Source organism: Polypterus senegalus, chromosome 12, assembly GCF_016835505.1.
Source record: "Polypterus senegalus isolate Bchr_013 chromosome 12, ASM1683550v1, whole genome shotgun sequence".
Taxonomy (NCBI): domain Eukaryota; kingdom Metazoa; phylum Chordata; class Cladistia; order Polypteriformes; family Polypteridae; genus Polypterus; species Polypterus senegalus.
This window is the reverse complement of record NC_053165.1, coordinates 53,177,743-53,193,092: the sequence shown is the minus strand read 5'-3', so window position 1 is coordinate 53,193,092 and position 15,350 is coordinate 53,177,743. Positions and strand designations below refer to the sequence as shown.

The following is a 15,350-nucleotide window of genomic DNA, read 5'->3' as shown; positions in this document are numbered from 1 at the left end:
AGAAAAAAACATCTTTCACCATTATTTGTTCATTTTGTATGTTTTAAGCTCTAAAGACTAAGATGCTGATCATAAAGTATGACGACAATATTTTACAGTCTTAAATTACACATATAGTTTCACACCGTTCTTTTAAAAAGCCTACAATGAAATACAGGCCTCTATGTAAAGCCTTTAAAATCCTAGCCAGGCAGACAGAACAAAGCAGGTTTTATCGAGTTAAACTTGAAATTTATGCTCAAAATGACCAGCATGCACTTTTACTTTTTCCATACGTAGTATAGGAGAAAGCTTTGCAACAGATTTGAGATTTGAACTTTGAGTTCTGATGGGCTTGAATGTTTTAGGCATTCCTGTACATGACTACCTGCCGCCTTAGAAAGGCACACAGGATACCTGAAGACCTTGGCTGTTCAGTATTGCCATTTTTGATATCTTCTCCCTTCTGACACAGGGTTCAGGGTCATTAGCAATCACACCAGTCGATTCAAGGATAGATTATACCCACAGGGTGTAAGGTTGCTGAACTTTTTGGAACTTCTCGACCATTTTTGAGCGATGGGAGAAATTTTCCACATACTCAATGAGGAGACCTGACATGACCACTTTGAAATAATGTCTTCCTTCTTCTTCTGCACTGAACAGATGTTTCTATTGTATTTACTTTGGCCAAGTGAACAATGATGTTGGTTTGGCTGTTTATAAATTTGCAACATAGCATATGCTACCAAAAGGAGGGATCAGAGCAAGGAGAAAGACTTGTGGCCCTCCAGGCCATAACTGTTTTTCTTTTGCTTGCAAAATGTAAGATCATATGTTTGAAACAGTGTTAATGACTGTTTTAGAAGTATAAGAAGAAGATATTTTTAATGAAGACCTGGAGCATATTAAATGATTAAATGTCTTTACATTGAGCAGTAGATCAAACTTTTTTTTCCTTGGGAATACCCTGTCATTTATAAGATTGTGTATGTTTTATAGTATGCACTTTGTTCTTTAAAAGTACAATATAAATGGTGATCCAGAATTACATGTTAATCATGCGGAATCTTGTCTTGGTCATCCTGCATTATATCTTAAAAATGGGTAAGTAATGCCAATGTTTGTATCAATAATAAGATACATAAAAACTCTACATAAAAATAAATAAATATAAAGGAGACATGGAAGTTGATGGAAGTTCCACAAAAAGTTAGAAAGAGGATGTATGAGTGCTCCCTGACGACATGCCCTGTTATGGATTACAAAAAGAAGAGAGACAGGAGCCAGCAGATATTGCTCTGAGAAACAGAGCTTCCTCAAGTACAATGATGAATTGCGATGCTAACGACAGACAAGTCGGGCAAACCACCAACATTCTTTTTAAATGCTCAATGGTGTATCATTGACTTGGATTAAATTCAAAGTCTGAAGGATGAAGATGGAGTTAATGAAATTAGGTTGGAAAAGAATCTTAACTGATAGAGTCCATGCCCTGCCCCATTACACACCACTTCAGCTGAACTCACTGCATGTCTTTTTGCTTTTAGACACATCCAATCTTTTTTTAATGTAGTGTTTGTTCTGACCTGTTTTGAAAGTTTCAAGGTGGCAGTTCCAGTTTGCTCTATTGCCATCTATTTGCTTCATCTTAACATAATGAGATATGAGGCCTAATGGCAGTGCAAAAATACATACTGAAATAAAAAAAAAAAGACAAATAGAATGGTGGACATGTTTCTCATTGCTGCCAACTCATACCCTCAGACTTGTCTTTAAACAAGTGCTTTGGGCGCTTCTGTTTTAATTTATCTAATTATTTATTATCTGTGAGGGTTGTGACACCACACATTCGGATTTACAAGTAGGTTGGATTGCCTCCTTGGTCCTCTGATGTCTAACATGTTTCTTGTCAAGCCACAATAGATTTCTGTGGCACCTACTGCACAGTCAATGAACTGAATTTTGATGTGTTTTTAAAAATAGTTAATCTGTCACTAGCATAGGCTTTTTAAATTAATAAAGTTAATTCATTTAAACCTTTGGATATTTTATTTGTGCTTGGCCTAAAGATGTGCATGTCATGTTACTTGGCATCCCTAATTTGGCTCCTGTGTTAGTGCAAGTGTGTGTGCTCGTGTGTATGCCTTGCAGTTGACTGTGGTAAAGCGCATAAGGGGTTTGTGATAGTAAAAGCATTTTTAATTTCAAATTTGTGCGGTTCTGGAATGAGGAAAAAGGTTAATCATGTTTTGCATTTGATGGCGTGATCGGATAAGCCAGTTTCCTCATTGGCATGCCCGCACTCACTGAGAGTAAAAGGGGTCTGAGTAAAAAATCAAGAAAGAAAGAGGAAGGAAAAGAGACTGGTGAAAAGAGAGCAGGATCTGCAGGTTGGCCCACTGTCGTGGTGATGAGGCAGTGGAGTCAGGGAAGCCCCGCTGGGGGAATGGCGTTCCATGGGTGATCAACCATGCTAAGCAGCATGCTAAGGGAGATTGTGGGCTCCTCTGTGTCCTGTGGAACCAGTGGAGAAGTAAGGGAGGTGGAGTCAGGGTCAGTGTTGGTCTTGATGGTTGCCAAAGGACAGTAGTCAGGACGGAACAGGAGCCAAGTGAAGGTTGACTGCGATTGCCGGGAGTCTCAGCCTTGTTGAGTAGAGCTGTGTAAGTGAGCGTGGTGAGACAGTGGATGGAATGCTAGCATGTAGAGAGTGAAGATGATCGTATACAGTGAACCCTCGTTTATCACTGTTAATCCGTTCCAGACTCTACCGTGATAAATGAATTTTCGCAAAGTAGGATTCTTTATTTATAAATCGAATATTTTCGCAGTTATAATATAGAAAACCTGGTTATGACCTTCTAAATACGTTTTTTAACATTATTAGAGCCCTCTAGACATGAAATAACACCCTTTAGTCACCATTACACTTGTATTACCCAATATATTAGACAAAATAAGAGAAAATAAGACATGTTAGACGTTACAAATATCATATTACTAGGCGCACTCGCCTTTTAAGGCGACCGACTTTTATCCTCAATTTTTGTGAGCTCCATGTGTACATCAGGCATGTAAGTGTAGGGAATGAGAACATCAAAGTGCCTATTCATAACATCTCCCGAAAACCTACGTTTTTTTTTATCCCCTCAAGTGCCTGTCCAAAGTCGTACAATGTCAGCCCGAATCTGTACCGCTAAAGACGGAGTTTCATGCACTAAATAAGCTATAGATGAGAATAAGCAAGCACCATCTTCTCTGATATTTACTACGCGGTGAGGCATTTGTACTCCATCAACATTAATTATTTGCAGAGACATAATTTGGTTTATTTTTCCAGCGAATCGCGCACAAAAGCAAGGGAACGATGAGAGCACCAGGACTCTGTTCACATCGCGTCACTTCGTACCTCAAGCCGCAAGTAGTAAATCTGTAATAAGCGGAATACCGCTACACTTTGCACTCACGGGACGGAAGGACAATCCCGAACGCTTTTATATAGTAGATTATTGTACTGTACATTTAATTGCACACAACCACTAACCTATGAAGGCACGACCTCAGTAGGAGAGTCTTCAGGTGGTGCAGTATCTTCAGCAGGTGCGTTGTTGTCTTCTTCCGCTGAAGGAGTACTAGGAGTAGGCAGTGGGAGTCTGGGTGCGCGGCTGAAGAACATCTTGATAGGCAGTTGCTGGCGGTGTCTTTTCATATGTGTGAGGAGGCTTTTGTAGGGTATTGCCATCTTTAATCATATCCAAGAGTTTCACCTTCTCCTGGATAGTAAGCATCTTCCTCCGGCGCTTAGTTTTATTGTCAGAAGGCTTAGAAAAAGCAGCACGTTTAGGAGCCATCGTAGGGCTTAGATAAAAGTTCTCAGAAAGCGCATGCGTAGTGACGTAAGCGTGTATGAGAAAAAAATCGCGATAGAGTGGAGCCGCGAAAGTCGAAGTGTGATATAGCGAGGGATCACTGTATGTGCTTTTATTCCTGATTTTAACTCTATGGAAAGATTATTTATTGGGTGGTTTTATCATCTTCACTTTTAGAAGATTATTTGTGGAGTAATTTGTTAATAAGATTGCACTACACTATTCACTCTTTTGAAGCACCTATTTATGTTATCAATGCCTGGGTTCAGGAAAGGATGATGCCAGCTGTGGGCAACCTGAGCATCATATGGACTGGTATTCCGTAAGCTGCTGGCATAAACCTGCCTCTGTCTACAGCCCCGAACTGAATAAAGCCGGTTTAGGAATGGCTGACTGAACCAGTAATGACCTTTTTGTTCCTGAGCTTCTGTAGAGTGTGCTTTCATGGTTAATTCATTGTCATCTCTCTCCATTTCAAGCAAGAGCTTGCCGATGAATATTTACTTCAGAGGCGAGTAGGGTTAGACTAGCGTGATGTTTAGATAGAGCTGCTTATCGTCAACAGTTAACTTGTGTTCATTTTGAGATGCCAAAGCTATCTGTGCACCTTGTAATCTGAATTTGCTGAAAGCGGAACTCCTCCACGTGCCCCTCATTCAGATGTGCTTTTCTTTTCAGATACTAAACAGTCTGTGAAAGAAGATGATGGTTTACTTACAATCAACCGGAGACGAGGAGCAATTAAGCAGCCTAAAATTCACTACATCAAGAATCATGAATTTACTGCCACCTTCTTTAGACAACCCACGTTCTGCTCAGTGTGCAAGGAATTTGTTTGGTAAGAGGAAAAAAAAAAGGATTTGTTGAGGGTTTGTCCCCTTTTTTTTTTTACTGATGTCTTCTGTGTCTGTTCTTCTTTTGTGTTCTTATTTCTGTCTGTCCATCCATCTCCTAATTGTCTTGAAAACCCTGTTTATTTTCCCTTAGAAATGTGTCTTCACAGGTCTCTTCTTGACAGTGCTCTATTTTTATTTTTATTTTCTTCTGCCCCATACAACCAAAGCCTAATTTAGTAGCAGGTTTGTGATGAAAGGGCACCCGAGAGCAAGTTTCCTAGGATGGTTATCCATGAGAGTCCAAGGCCTTGTGGTTTAAGTCATATTCTCTGCAGTATGAGGGCTCGGTCTTGAATTACATTACACGTGTAGCCATGTCTGGCATTTTTTTTTCCACTGTTGAGTTGTACCATTCTCTAATGGTTTCTTTCTGCTTCCATTTTCAACGATCAGGATTTTAACAAGCAAGCAATTTTCGCCCTTACAGTCACAGCATGCCTATAGTGTGATGAAGGGGAAACCAGACATCAGACAGAAACAACATTTGCATTGCCAGCAAAGGAACATGATATATTTTTTGGTTGTTTTGCATTTACAAGTTGTTCATTCAACTGCAGAGAAAACTTGAACATACTACGTGTATTTTACAAACCATTTTTAATAGCATCTCACAGCTGAAATGAAATTAGTTGGCAGTGCTAATATTCTGAAAATCTGTTAAACTTTATTTTTTTTTGGTCAATATTGATTTAGGCCCAGATGCATACAATGAGCAAATAGCACTGCTGATTGGGTAATTAGGAACCAAACAAGCAAAGCTGCTTCCCTAACCACAAAGTAGAAGCTCATTCCCCACAGCCTTGCAGTTCCAAGTAACAGAACACCCATTTTATGTGGGCTCTCATCATCTGGTGATCACTCGCTGCTCAATGTTTTCCTTTCTGTAATCAGCGGAACGTTTGAGCTAAATGATGCTACTTCTGGAAGGGCTGCATTTGTCATCTGTCGTTGTTTGAAGTAGTCAAAAATAAACAGAACTTTGTGTACTACTCAGCAAACACAATAATACTGATAATGTACATGGTGCAAGGAACCAGGTGTTGCCCTGCAGATGTTTAAAAGCATCTGTTACAAGGGGACGCACATGGCATCACTTTTATAAAGATGACTACTCACTCCATTTAGCTGATGCTTGAATGAGTGATGTAGACATCTTAAGTGATGATTTGTTTATAATTTTAGTCATTTCTGCTAGCATCATTTTCATTATTGGTGTCATCGTTTTTAGTGCTGTTTGCTCATCACATAGAATCCTGCCATGGGTAATGATTATAGAGTGGCCACAATATTTTTTGTCTTGGTCAAAGTTTTCACATATGTAGTATGCAGTATCCACAATATTCACCCCAAGAAAATAACCAGGAATGAAAACCACATCCATCGTAATCATTTCTTTCACACTTATTGACCAATTCACGGGTTATTAAATATCCTTTTCCTAGTTTGCCTACTGAACCTTGTTCGGAATACTTGATTCTTCCCCATTTTCTCACATACAAACCTGTCACCTGGACTTATAATCCAGTGTTCCTGTCCACCACAAGCTCCTCTATAATTAGATTTGACTTTGTCTTCAATACTATCATAGTGCCTCTTCTGTCTTCCCAGATATGTTCTCATCTCTTTTTTCTCCTTTAATCAATTTAGGAGGAGGAATGAGGCATATGGAGGCAGCACTGGGTGCAAGGCAGTAAACAGCTATGGCCAAGGTGCCAGTGTATGGCAAGGCTCACTCACATACACACCCTCAGTTAGATTAACAGTGGAGCCCAATTAGAGTCCTGAGCCAGCCTAATGTGCACATCTTTGAAAAAGCCAGAGAGAGAAAGTTCCTCCAGGAAAACCCCCACAGACATCCAAACAGATTGCTTATTATATTTTCTTATAATAGTATCCTGTAATCATCATAAGAAAAACAGGGAGACCGCTTCATTTCAGGGAGCATATCCTGGTTGTTCAGATCAAAGACACTTCCAAAGCTAATACTGCCCTTTCATCATGTCTTGATGTTTAGCCATAGTGCCCTGTTTGTGCTTTGTTACTTAAGGCACCCCTCAAAGAAAAAGAAAACAAAACTACATTCATTATTCACATGTTGCTTCAATGATGAAAAATGATTAACCTTTTCAACCTTGCACTTTTCTCATCTTTCCTGTGTCTAGCCTTTCATTCTTTTAATAGTGTCTTTCTTTGTCTCCCTGTTTTTTCTTTATTCTCCATCTCTATATGTCTTTTCTGTACTCCTCTATGGAAGGAAAGGGTCAAAACAACATAATTGTTATCTTTATTTTTTGATTTTTGCATGAAATAATATGTCACATATGTTTTTTCTTTCCGTGGAATATAGACACAATGATAGCATGAAAACAGATTGGCAGTGTTGCCCAAAGAGGCTCTCAGTGAAGGCATCCCACTGCTAAGGCCAGCTCCACAGTTGTTCACTTCTGCTGTTAAATTTCACCATGAAACTTTAGCTTTCTGGTGTTCCATGGGGTTAAGTATTTCTGATCAGTATTGTAATTTCCTACAAAGTTCAGGTTGCCTTCAAGCTGTATGAGCAACACCGAGGCAATCCCCTAGTCCACTTTTAAAAGGGATCTGATAGCATCAGACATCTTTGAGATCATAACAGGCAGATTCAGCATTCTAATTTACAGAGTTCAGTTAATTTAGATTTACAATACATAACCTAACATTCTCAAGCTTTCTTAGTCAAAGTTACGGTCCCTGAGGGGCATCTGCAGCATCTGACACAAGGCAGGGACCAACCCTGGACACGACCTCAGGGCCCAGCTGTGCAAACCACCACCCTCGCACAAGACCAGTTTAGATTTGGGAATTAACCTGAGACACATTTCTCTGGGAGCGTGTGGGAGGCAAACCAGAGAACCAGGGAAAAAGAGCAGCAGTCCAGGAGAACATGCCTTCCCCATGCAGACCAGCCAAGGATGCAGAATCTATGAGCAGCTCTTACCAATCCTATGCCTCCAGTTAAGATGTTATACTCTTACAGTTAGCAGCACAGCAATTTGACTGTTGAGACTTTATCGGCTGTTGATTTAAATTGACTAAACAGCGATTTGGCAGCTCTATGCCTCTGTGACTTTGTTATTAAGAGTAGAACTGCTGTGTCCCTTTCTAACAGCTCTGAGGCAGGTTCTGACCCTGAAGACTAATTGGACCACCCATTGTGTTGGCACACACTGCTTTTGTAGCCCTGTGCAGATGACATATATCACCGGCCTGGTATCTGTTGGTGCCCAAACTTGCTGACAATGTGTATTAAACATGTCATTAGGCATTTGCATGCCAAAGATAATTTCTTCATTTACTCTTTTGCAGGGGGCTCAATAAACAGGGATACAAGTGCAGACGTGAGTAATCTTCTTTTAAACATTTTCAAAAATCTGCCTTGCTCAGCAGATGTATTTCCTTTTGCTTTATATTTTGCTAGGCTCGTTATGAAAATAACAGATTGTATAGTCTTGTTCTGTGATGGAAGATGCATTACAAATCATCCTGTTTTCCAAACTAAGATCCTGTATTGATTTTTCCAAATTAAAATTCACATCTCTCAGACAATTGGGGCCCTGGGTTGTATGGGTTCTTTGGGCAGGTAACTTGTCCAAGAGTGCCATTATCTGTGATGGGTGATTTCCAAGTTTACAGAAAGGATCCTGAAATCATTTCTGGCTAAGCCTTCCAGCATTTAGTATCTTGTGTTTTAAGTTTGTACCTTATTACAACATCATCAGAAAAGTCCTGCAATAGTATAAGCAATGTGTTTGGGTAAAATTGTGAATATTGAATTGAAATTTAAAATGTGATCTGCTTGCTAAATTGCCACTTTACTGTATATCTGCTTTTTGAAAAAAAGAGATCTGCAATAGTAGAACAAAAATGGCATAGCAAGTAGTGTTAGCCACACTCCACAATCCCCAAATTTCACTTTGAAACAGATGGACTATAAATGGATGGTAGTGTTTAGTCTGTACACCTCTTGCACTTTGCATCTTTCTTCGGCAATAGAGGATTTGTTGCAAATATTTGTGTTGCACATTTACATTTATCCGCTAAGCAATCGTTTCTTATACACATTGAGGAAGTCAACAGTTTTGGTGGAGGTGGGCCGCTTGTTCCACCAGCTAGGAGCTGCACATGACAAGAGCCAGGATTGAGATTTGACACCATGCAAAGGTGGCATATCCACCATTCTTGAGCAGACCACAGTAGTTGAGTGCAGCATCTCACAAGTGCCCCGTATACATAGGTGTTGATTACTCCATAGGAAAGCATCAAGGATTTGAAGTTTATATGTGCTGCTACAGGTAGTTGGCGTAGTGATCTGAAAAAGAGGAGTGGCAAATGCCCATCTCAACTAGCTGAACACACGACATGCTGCTGCATTTTGAATAATCTACTGCAGCTTGGTAGCACATGCAGATAATCCTGCAAGTATAAAGTTGCAGTAGTCAAGGGTGTGACAAGACCAGTACCTGCACCAGAAAACGTGTTGCCCTATCAGACATACCCTGCTCTTGTGGATGTTACACCAAACAAATCTGCAAGAACGAGAGACATTTGCAATGTTGGCCATGAAGGTTAGCTAGTCATTGATCACCACCCTGAGGCTGCATAGTGACTTGGTGGGTGTTAACGGTAATAAGCTGAGTAGTTGAATAGATGGACTGGCTGGGATCAAAAGAATAGCCATTTTGCTAGGTTGAGCTGGGATTGGTGCCTTTTTATCAAGGTTGAAATATCAGTGAGACATGCAGGGATGTTCGCTGATACAGTGCAGTCTTCTGGAGGGAATGACTGCTTCATCTGAATAGCATTGGCCTAGCACTGAGAAACCATGGGACTGGATAATAGGGCCTAGTGAGGTTTTGGTCAGAGAGAAGGAGAGAGGAAAGTTAAGGAACTAGTAAATCCTTGGGGCCACCCCTGTGTTCTTCTAAAGCATTCTTAACATCTTTCCTTGCCAGGATACAGAGTAGGATCTGCCTGAGAAATAGGACCCACACCACCTCAGGGCAGTTCTAGTGATGCCAAGGTCAAAGATGGGATCAAGAAGGATCTGATAGCTGACTGCTGTCAGAGGTGGAGGAGAGATCCAGAAGGATGAGGATAGATGATTTGTTGGTAGCTCTATCTCTACCTCACTGGAATGGCCTCTTTTGAAGCCTGACTGATTAGGATCAAACAGTTGGTTCTGTTGAAGGAAAGAAGAGGCCTGTATAGAGACAGCACATTCAAGTGTGTTGAATAGAAAGGAGGGAAGGGAGATTAGTCTGTAATTGCATACCTGAGATACGTTGAGAGTGAGCTTCTTGAAGAGATGTGTTATTAGGGCCTGTTTAAACAATGTGGGAAAGAAGCCTGTACTGACCAAGGTGTTGATGGTGTGTGTAACTGCAGAAATGAGTAAGGGCGAGAGAGGTGTGGGGATAGAGTCAAGTGGGCAGATGGTGCGGTGACTGGAGAGGAGGTTGGAAGCATCAGTTGTAGAGAGCAGTGAGAAAGTGGAGGATGTTGTGTTTGGGAGGGAGGACCACACATTTAATTTGTGTGAAATTAACAAGTGCATTGCAGTCTTTGTACATTTTAGTGGTAGCACATCCATGCAGTAGTTACCTTCATACAACTGTTGATTGTTTTACTGTGTCACCATATGCTGGGCACACAGTACTGCTGTCGACTCACATATTTTACAACAGGCTACTTTGATTTTAGTTCACTGAATATAAACCCATGCTTTATTTTTGTGTCTTTTGTGTTTGCATTGCAAAACACATCTATTTAGTATGTAACACGTGCTGAAATATTAAACCAATTGGTTTGAATCATTTGAATTATAATTAATAAAAAACAATGAGTTTTACACTTGCAAAGCTGAATGGTGGCTTTTATTTATTTATTTATTTAGAGTGTAATGCAGCTATCCACAAGAAATGCATAGACAAAATAATTGGACGCTGCACAGGGACTGCAGCCAACAGCAGGGACACCATGGTAAGTACAGATCACATTTAATGCCTGGCTACATTATAACCATATAAAATGTGTGCACAGAAACAACTCCAGTGTCCAGGTCATTCACCAAACTTTGTGGTGTGGGCTGACTTGCACCTATCACTTGAGAAGCCTAGACCACAACCTTTACTTTATGGAGATGCCCAGTCCTAGTTAAAAGTGAAGCATTAGTGGGTTAAGTGAATTACTCGGAGTTACACAGTAAGTCGGGAGGGAAGAACTGAGCTTGCATTGCTTTGTAAAGTCGTTGCAGCCAATAAGCCGCAGTGCTTAATGGGTCATGCTTTTAATGGCAGAACATTCCTGGCCCTGTGTTTAGATTTCTTTCCATTATGTACGACATTGGTGTAAGGGTGTAGTTGCAGCTTTGTAAACCTGTAACCGCACTTATGCGGTCCTAATTTCAGGCATGCAGAACTGAAGAATGGAGCTTTGCAATTACTTATTAATTCCTGGGTGGCATAGATTTGTGGGGTGTGCATTTTCCCCACTCGCTCATATACTCTAGTTTTCCTTCTGTATTCTAAATACACTGTATAACCAAAAGCAGGTGGACTTCCCTCCAAAATACTGAGTTCAGGTGTTTCAGTCACACTTATAGTTAACACAGCCATGCAATCTCCATTGACAAACATTGTCAGTAGAATGGGTCAAAACATGGCACTGTTGGAGGACACTATCTTTGCCTGAAATAAGTATGTGAAATTTTCTGCTCTGCTAGATTTGTCCTGGTCACCTGTAAGTGCTATTATTGTGAAATAGAAATGACGAGGAACTATAACATTTCATCCATGAATTGTTGACCTGGCAAGCTCATGGAGTATTGGCCTCTGAGTGCTTAAACACATAGCATGTAAAAAAATAACCTGTCAACTGTTGCTATCTGAAGCAATATCAGCATAAGTAGTGGAATCAGGAGCTACATGAAATGGGTTTCCGTGGCTGAGTAGCTGCACACAAGCTTAAGATCAATGTCAAGCAATGGCTGGAGTGGTGTAAATGCAGTGGAAACGTGTTGTCTGGAGTAATGAGTCACGTTTCACTATCTGGCAGTCTAATGGACAGATCTGGGCTTGTTGGATGGCTTCTGGACTGTGTAGTATATTCTGTCAGGCTTGGTGGTAGATTGATAATGGTCAGTGTCTGTTTTTCAGGGTTTGGTTCAAGTAAAGGGTTGTATTAATGCTACAGCACACAAAGGCATTTAAAGACAATTGTGCGCTTCCAACATTGTGGCAGAAGTTTGGGGAAGAACTCATTCTATGCCAACATGACTGTACCACTGTGCACAGGTCCAAAAAGACATGGAGGACCTCAAGTGGCCTGCAAAAAGCTCCGACCTCAACCCAATTGAACAGCTTTGGGATGAATTGGAATACTGACTGTGAGCCTGGTCTTTTCATTCCAGCCTCCAAAACTCTGTGGAAAACTATTACAAGAGTGAAGGCTTTTTAAAGATGCAAAAGGGTTGTGTGTATCGGCTCTATATTAATGGCTATCATTTTGGAATGGGATGTCCAACAAGCTCATATAGGTGTGATGATTTGTTGTCTACACACTTTTGGCCATGTAGTGTACATACATTTTGATTGGTGACTATAATTTGGACGAGGGCTGTGGCCAAAAGAAGTACAGAGCATATGACAAAAATTGACACATGGGATTGAATAGACAGTTTTAGATTTAACACTAGAATTACCAGAGCCTACGAAAAAACTTGTTGATCTGGCCCACCTTAAATACATTTGCACCTTTTCGCCAGCTTCCTTTGTCCTGCAAATGTGCCAATAAAGACAAGCAGCAAGCAGCCTACTATTCCATTCCCCGACCGCTGCAGAACGTGAACAAAGTTCTCCCAGCTAGCTCATGCCTTGATTGATTATCTGGGAGTGAAATGCTGGAGTTTTAGAGTGGAAATAATAGATCGTTATTTGGAACACATGCATTTCATGTGTATTCCGTTTCTACAATAATCTGTGTAAACACATTTTTAAAACAGAAACGTTTTTCATATTTTGGTAGTAAATGACAAAATATAGGCATAAACTATATAATGTATGAAGCCTGAGGTCCAAAGAGCAAATGAACACTATCACAAAAGGTTCAAGGAAAAGACAACAGTTTCCGTGGCATAGCGGTAAGATTTGCTGACTTGTAAACAAGAGCCCCCAGTTTGATCCCGACTACCTCCTATATTTGCCATTTTCAGTAGTGAGCTGCTCTTATTGTTAATATTATACAGTACACACATACATTTGGTTTGCGTCTGTAACAGACAGTGTACATTTATAGGACTGGTAAAAGTTGCCGTTTTTTTTTTTTTTCACTTTTATTCTCTCATTCACGATCACGATACATACTACTGCCCTAGGGATCTGACGCTGTTAGTTTTTATTTGAAACTGGGAATAACTGTAGATGTGAGTGGTGTTTTGAGGCAATGGAACTGGACATTCTCTGATTTGATCTGGAGGGATAAAAGCTGACACACAAACGCTGGTGAATCTGCCTTCTTCGTATCTCACCGTCACTTGATTTTTTTTTTTATTCAGTTTTATTGAGTGTTAAGATGGTTCACAATTGGACGGATTACTTGCTCCCAGTGCATGAACTCATGGTCAGGCTGGCTAATCCTGATTTCCAATTGCTAGATTACTTTTTAAATTTGTCCAGATTTATATCCTGGATGCTAAGTCTTTAATTTCTGGGTGTTCATTGTGCCTTGAGTCTTGCTCTTGTGCGGTGACACTCTGTCTCTACAGCACACCTATAGGAGACCTTCTAGTTAGCTTAATGATTTTTTTTTTTTTTTTTGGTCATATCTCGGGTGTCAGTAGCTGATAAGACACTTCATCTTCCTGGTATTCCTGATACAACAGGGACTGTTGGCTTATGGCGTGTTTTTTTTTCTGTTTAGTTCCAGAAGGAACGATTCAAAATTGACATGCCTCACCGGTTCAAGGTGAACAACTACATGAGCCCAACTTTCTGTGACCACTGTGGTAGCCTTCTGTGGGGGCTGGTCAAGCAGGGACTGAAATGTGAAGGTAAGTACGAAATCCTTTAATAGATAATGGCATATGCTTTAAAATCAACAGTTGCTTTATTTCATTAAGAAGTCTACCAAGACTCTAGACAGAGGACTTTAAGGCTTTCCAGGACAGCAGAAGGATGAAACTGTAATACTGTGGACAGAGGGGAGCTTTTATATTGAGTCAGTGTCTTTGTCAGAGTGGCCATTTATATAATGAAACATTTCCGCAGCACTGCCATGCATCGTGTATAACTATATATGGGGATTTGTCAGTCTTACCTTGCCAAGAAGATACTTTGTATTGCGCATGGCACACACATGAGTCAAATCACGTCTGTCACCAATGTATGCCAACAGGTTTTATTCCTAATTTGTTTTATAGCAGCTTCATTTAGTGCTAAATACAGAAGGAACTCAAGTAAGATTCACCAGCAGTTCCAGAATAGTGCCTGCTCTGCACTACCCTAATTATTTATACTTGGAAGAACTAGTAGTCCAAAATGTATAAAGCTTGTTTCACATTAATCTTTTTGCCTCGCTTGGTATTCTTTTCTGAGTCCATTAGCTTATGTGCTGCTGATTATCATTGATGCTTTGCATATGCCTGATCACATGACTGCTGATGTTTCTTCTGTTTAGAGTGTACAATGAATGTGCACCACAAGTGTCAGACAAAAGTGGCTAACCTCTGTGGCATCAACCAGAAGCTCCTGGCAGAGGCTCTCACTCAAGTCAGCCAGGTAACGTTAACCTTGCTCTCATTCCTCCAGAGCTGGGCTCACCTACTTTTATGTATTAGTCCATTTAATATGCTGCCAAGTTGTTCTCTGAACATCCTTAGCTTAGGATTGCCATTGATTTGTGTTTTGGAACCAGTCATAAATTTCTACTGCTTCTCTGCATGTGTTATGGAGCCCTCAGGAAGAGCCCCTTGACCTAATGCAGTGAAGACCAAAAGGCCTAAAGTCTATTCCGTGCTCCTATAGGCACTATAAACACTGAATCTGTTTCCTCCAAATTTACCTTCTCATGGTCTTTGAATCATTTTTTCTGATAGGTTTCTTTTTCTTTTCTTTTACATTCCATTTTAGAAGCATGTTACAATGGTAAGCTCATTATTAAATCTCTCCAGTTGCTTTGCTAAAGCACATGTGTCTGTCTGGTCAGCATCTGGCACGGCTTTCATTAAAATAGCTTTATGACTCCAGACAGCTTAAAGGATGAGTCTGGTATTTTTGAAGTTGAAATTATTTCTTCAAATTTGTGGTTTATAATAATTTGCCACATGATATTGTATTCTAAAGTGAAGCATATTTTATACATTTTAAAAATAACTATCCTACTCTTGTGTTTTTTAATGGAGCATTGCTAAAAAAAACAAAAAAAGCCTTAAACTTGACATAATGTGTCCACTTTCAAATATCAAAGGTTTCGATTCAATTCGATTCAAGAAAATGTGCCTCCCGCTTTTCTGAGTCATGCCTGTGACAACAAAAATGAATTGATAATAATTAGTTTTGCCACAGATTCTTGG

General features: G+C 40.1%; 1 protein-coding gene across 4 annotated transcripts in view; it reads left to right on the top strand.

The window, feature by feature from the left end:
• The window catches only part of LOC120540466 (protein kinase C delta type-like), a 90,401-nt gene that overhangs the window by 61,382 nt on the left and 13,669 nt on the right, over nucleotides 1-15,350 (top strand). For 2 of the 4 annotated variants that reach the window (XM_039771304.1, XM_039771303.1), the window contains exons 5-10: nucleotides 4,530-4,689; nucleotides 8,090-8,121; nucleotides 10,677-10,762; nucleotides 13,700-13,829; nucleotides 14,456-14,556; nucleotides 14,908-14,922. In XM_039771304.1, coding sequence (XP_039627238.1) covers nucleotides 4,530-4,689; nucleotides 8,090-8,121; nucleotides 10,677-10,762; nucleotides 13,700-13,829; nucleotides 14,456-14,556; nucleotides 14,908-14,922 — 524 coding nt within the window. The remainder of the gene's footprint in view (nucleotides 1-4,529; nucleotides 4,690-8,089; nucleotides 8,122-10,676; nucleotides 10,763-13,699; nucleotides 13,830-14,455; nucleotides 14,557-14,907; nucleotides 14,923-15,350) is intronic. The other 2 variants (XM_039771306.1, XM_039771305.1) reach the window with 1 other exon arrangement.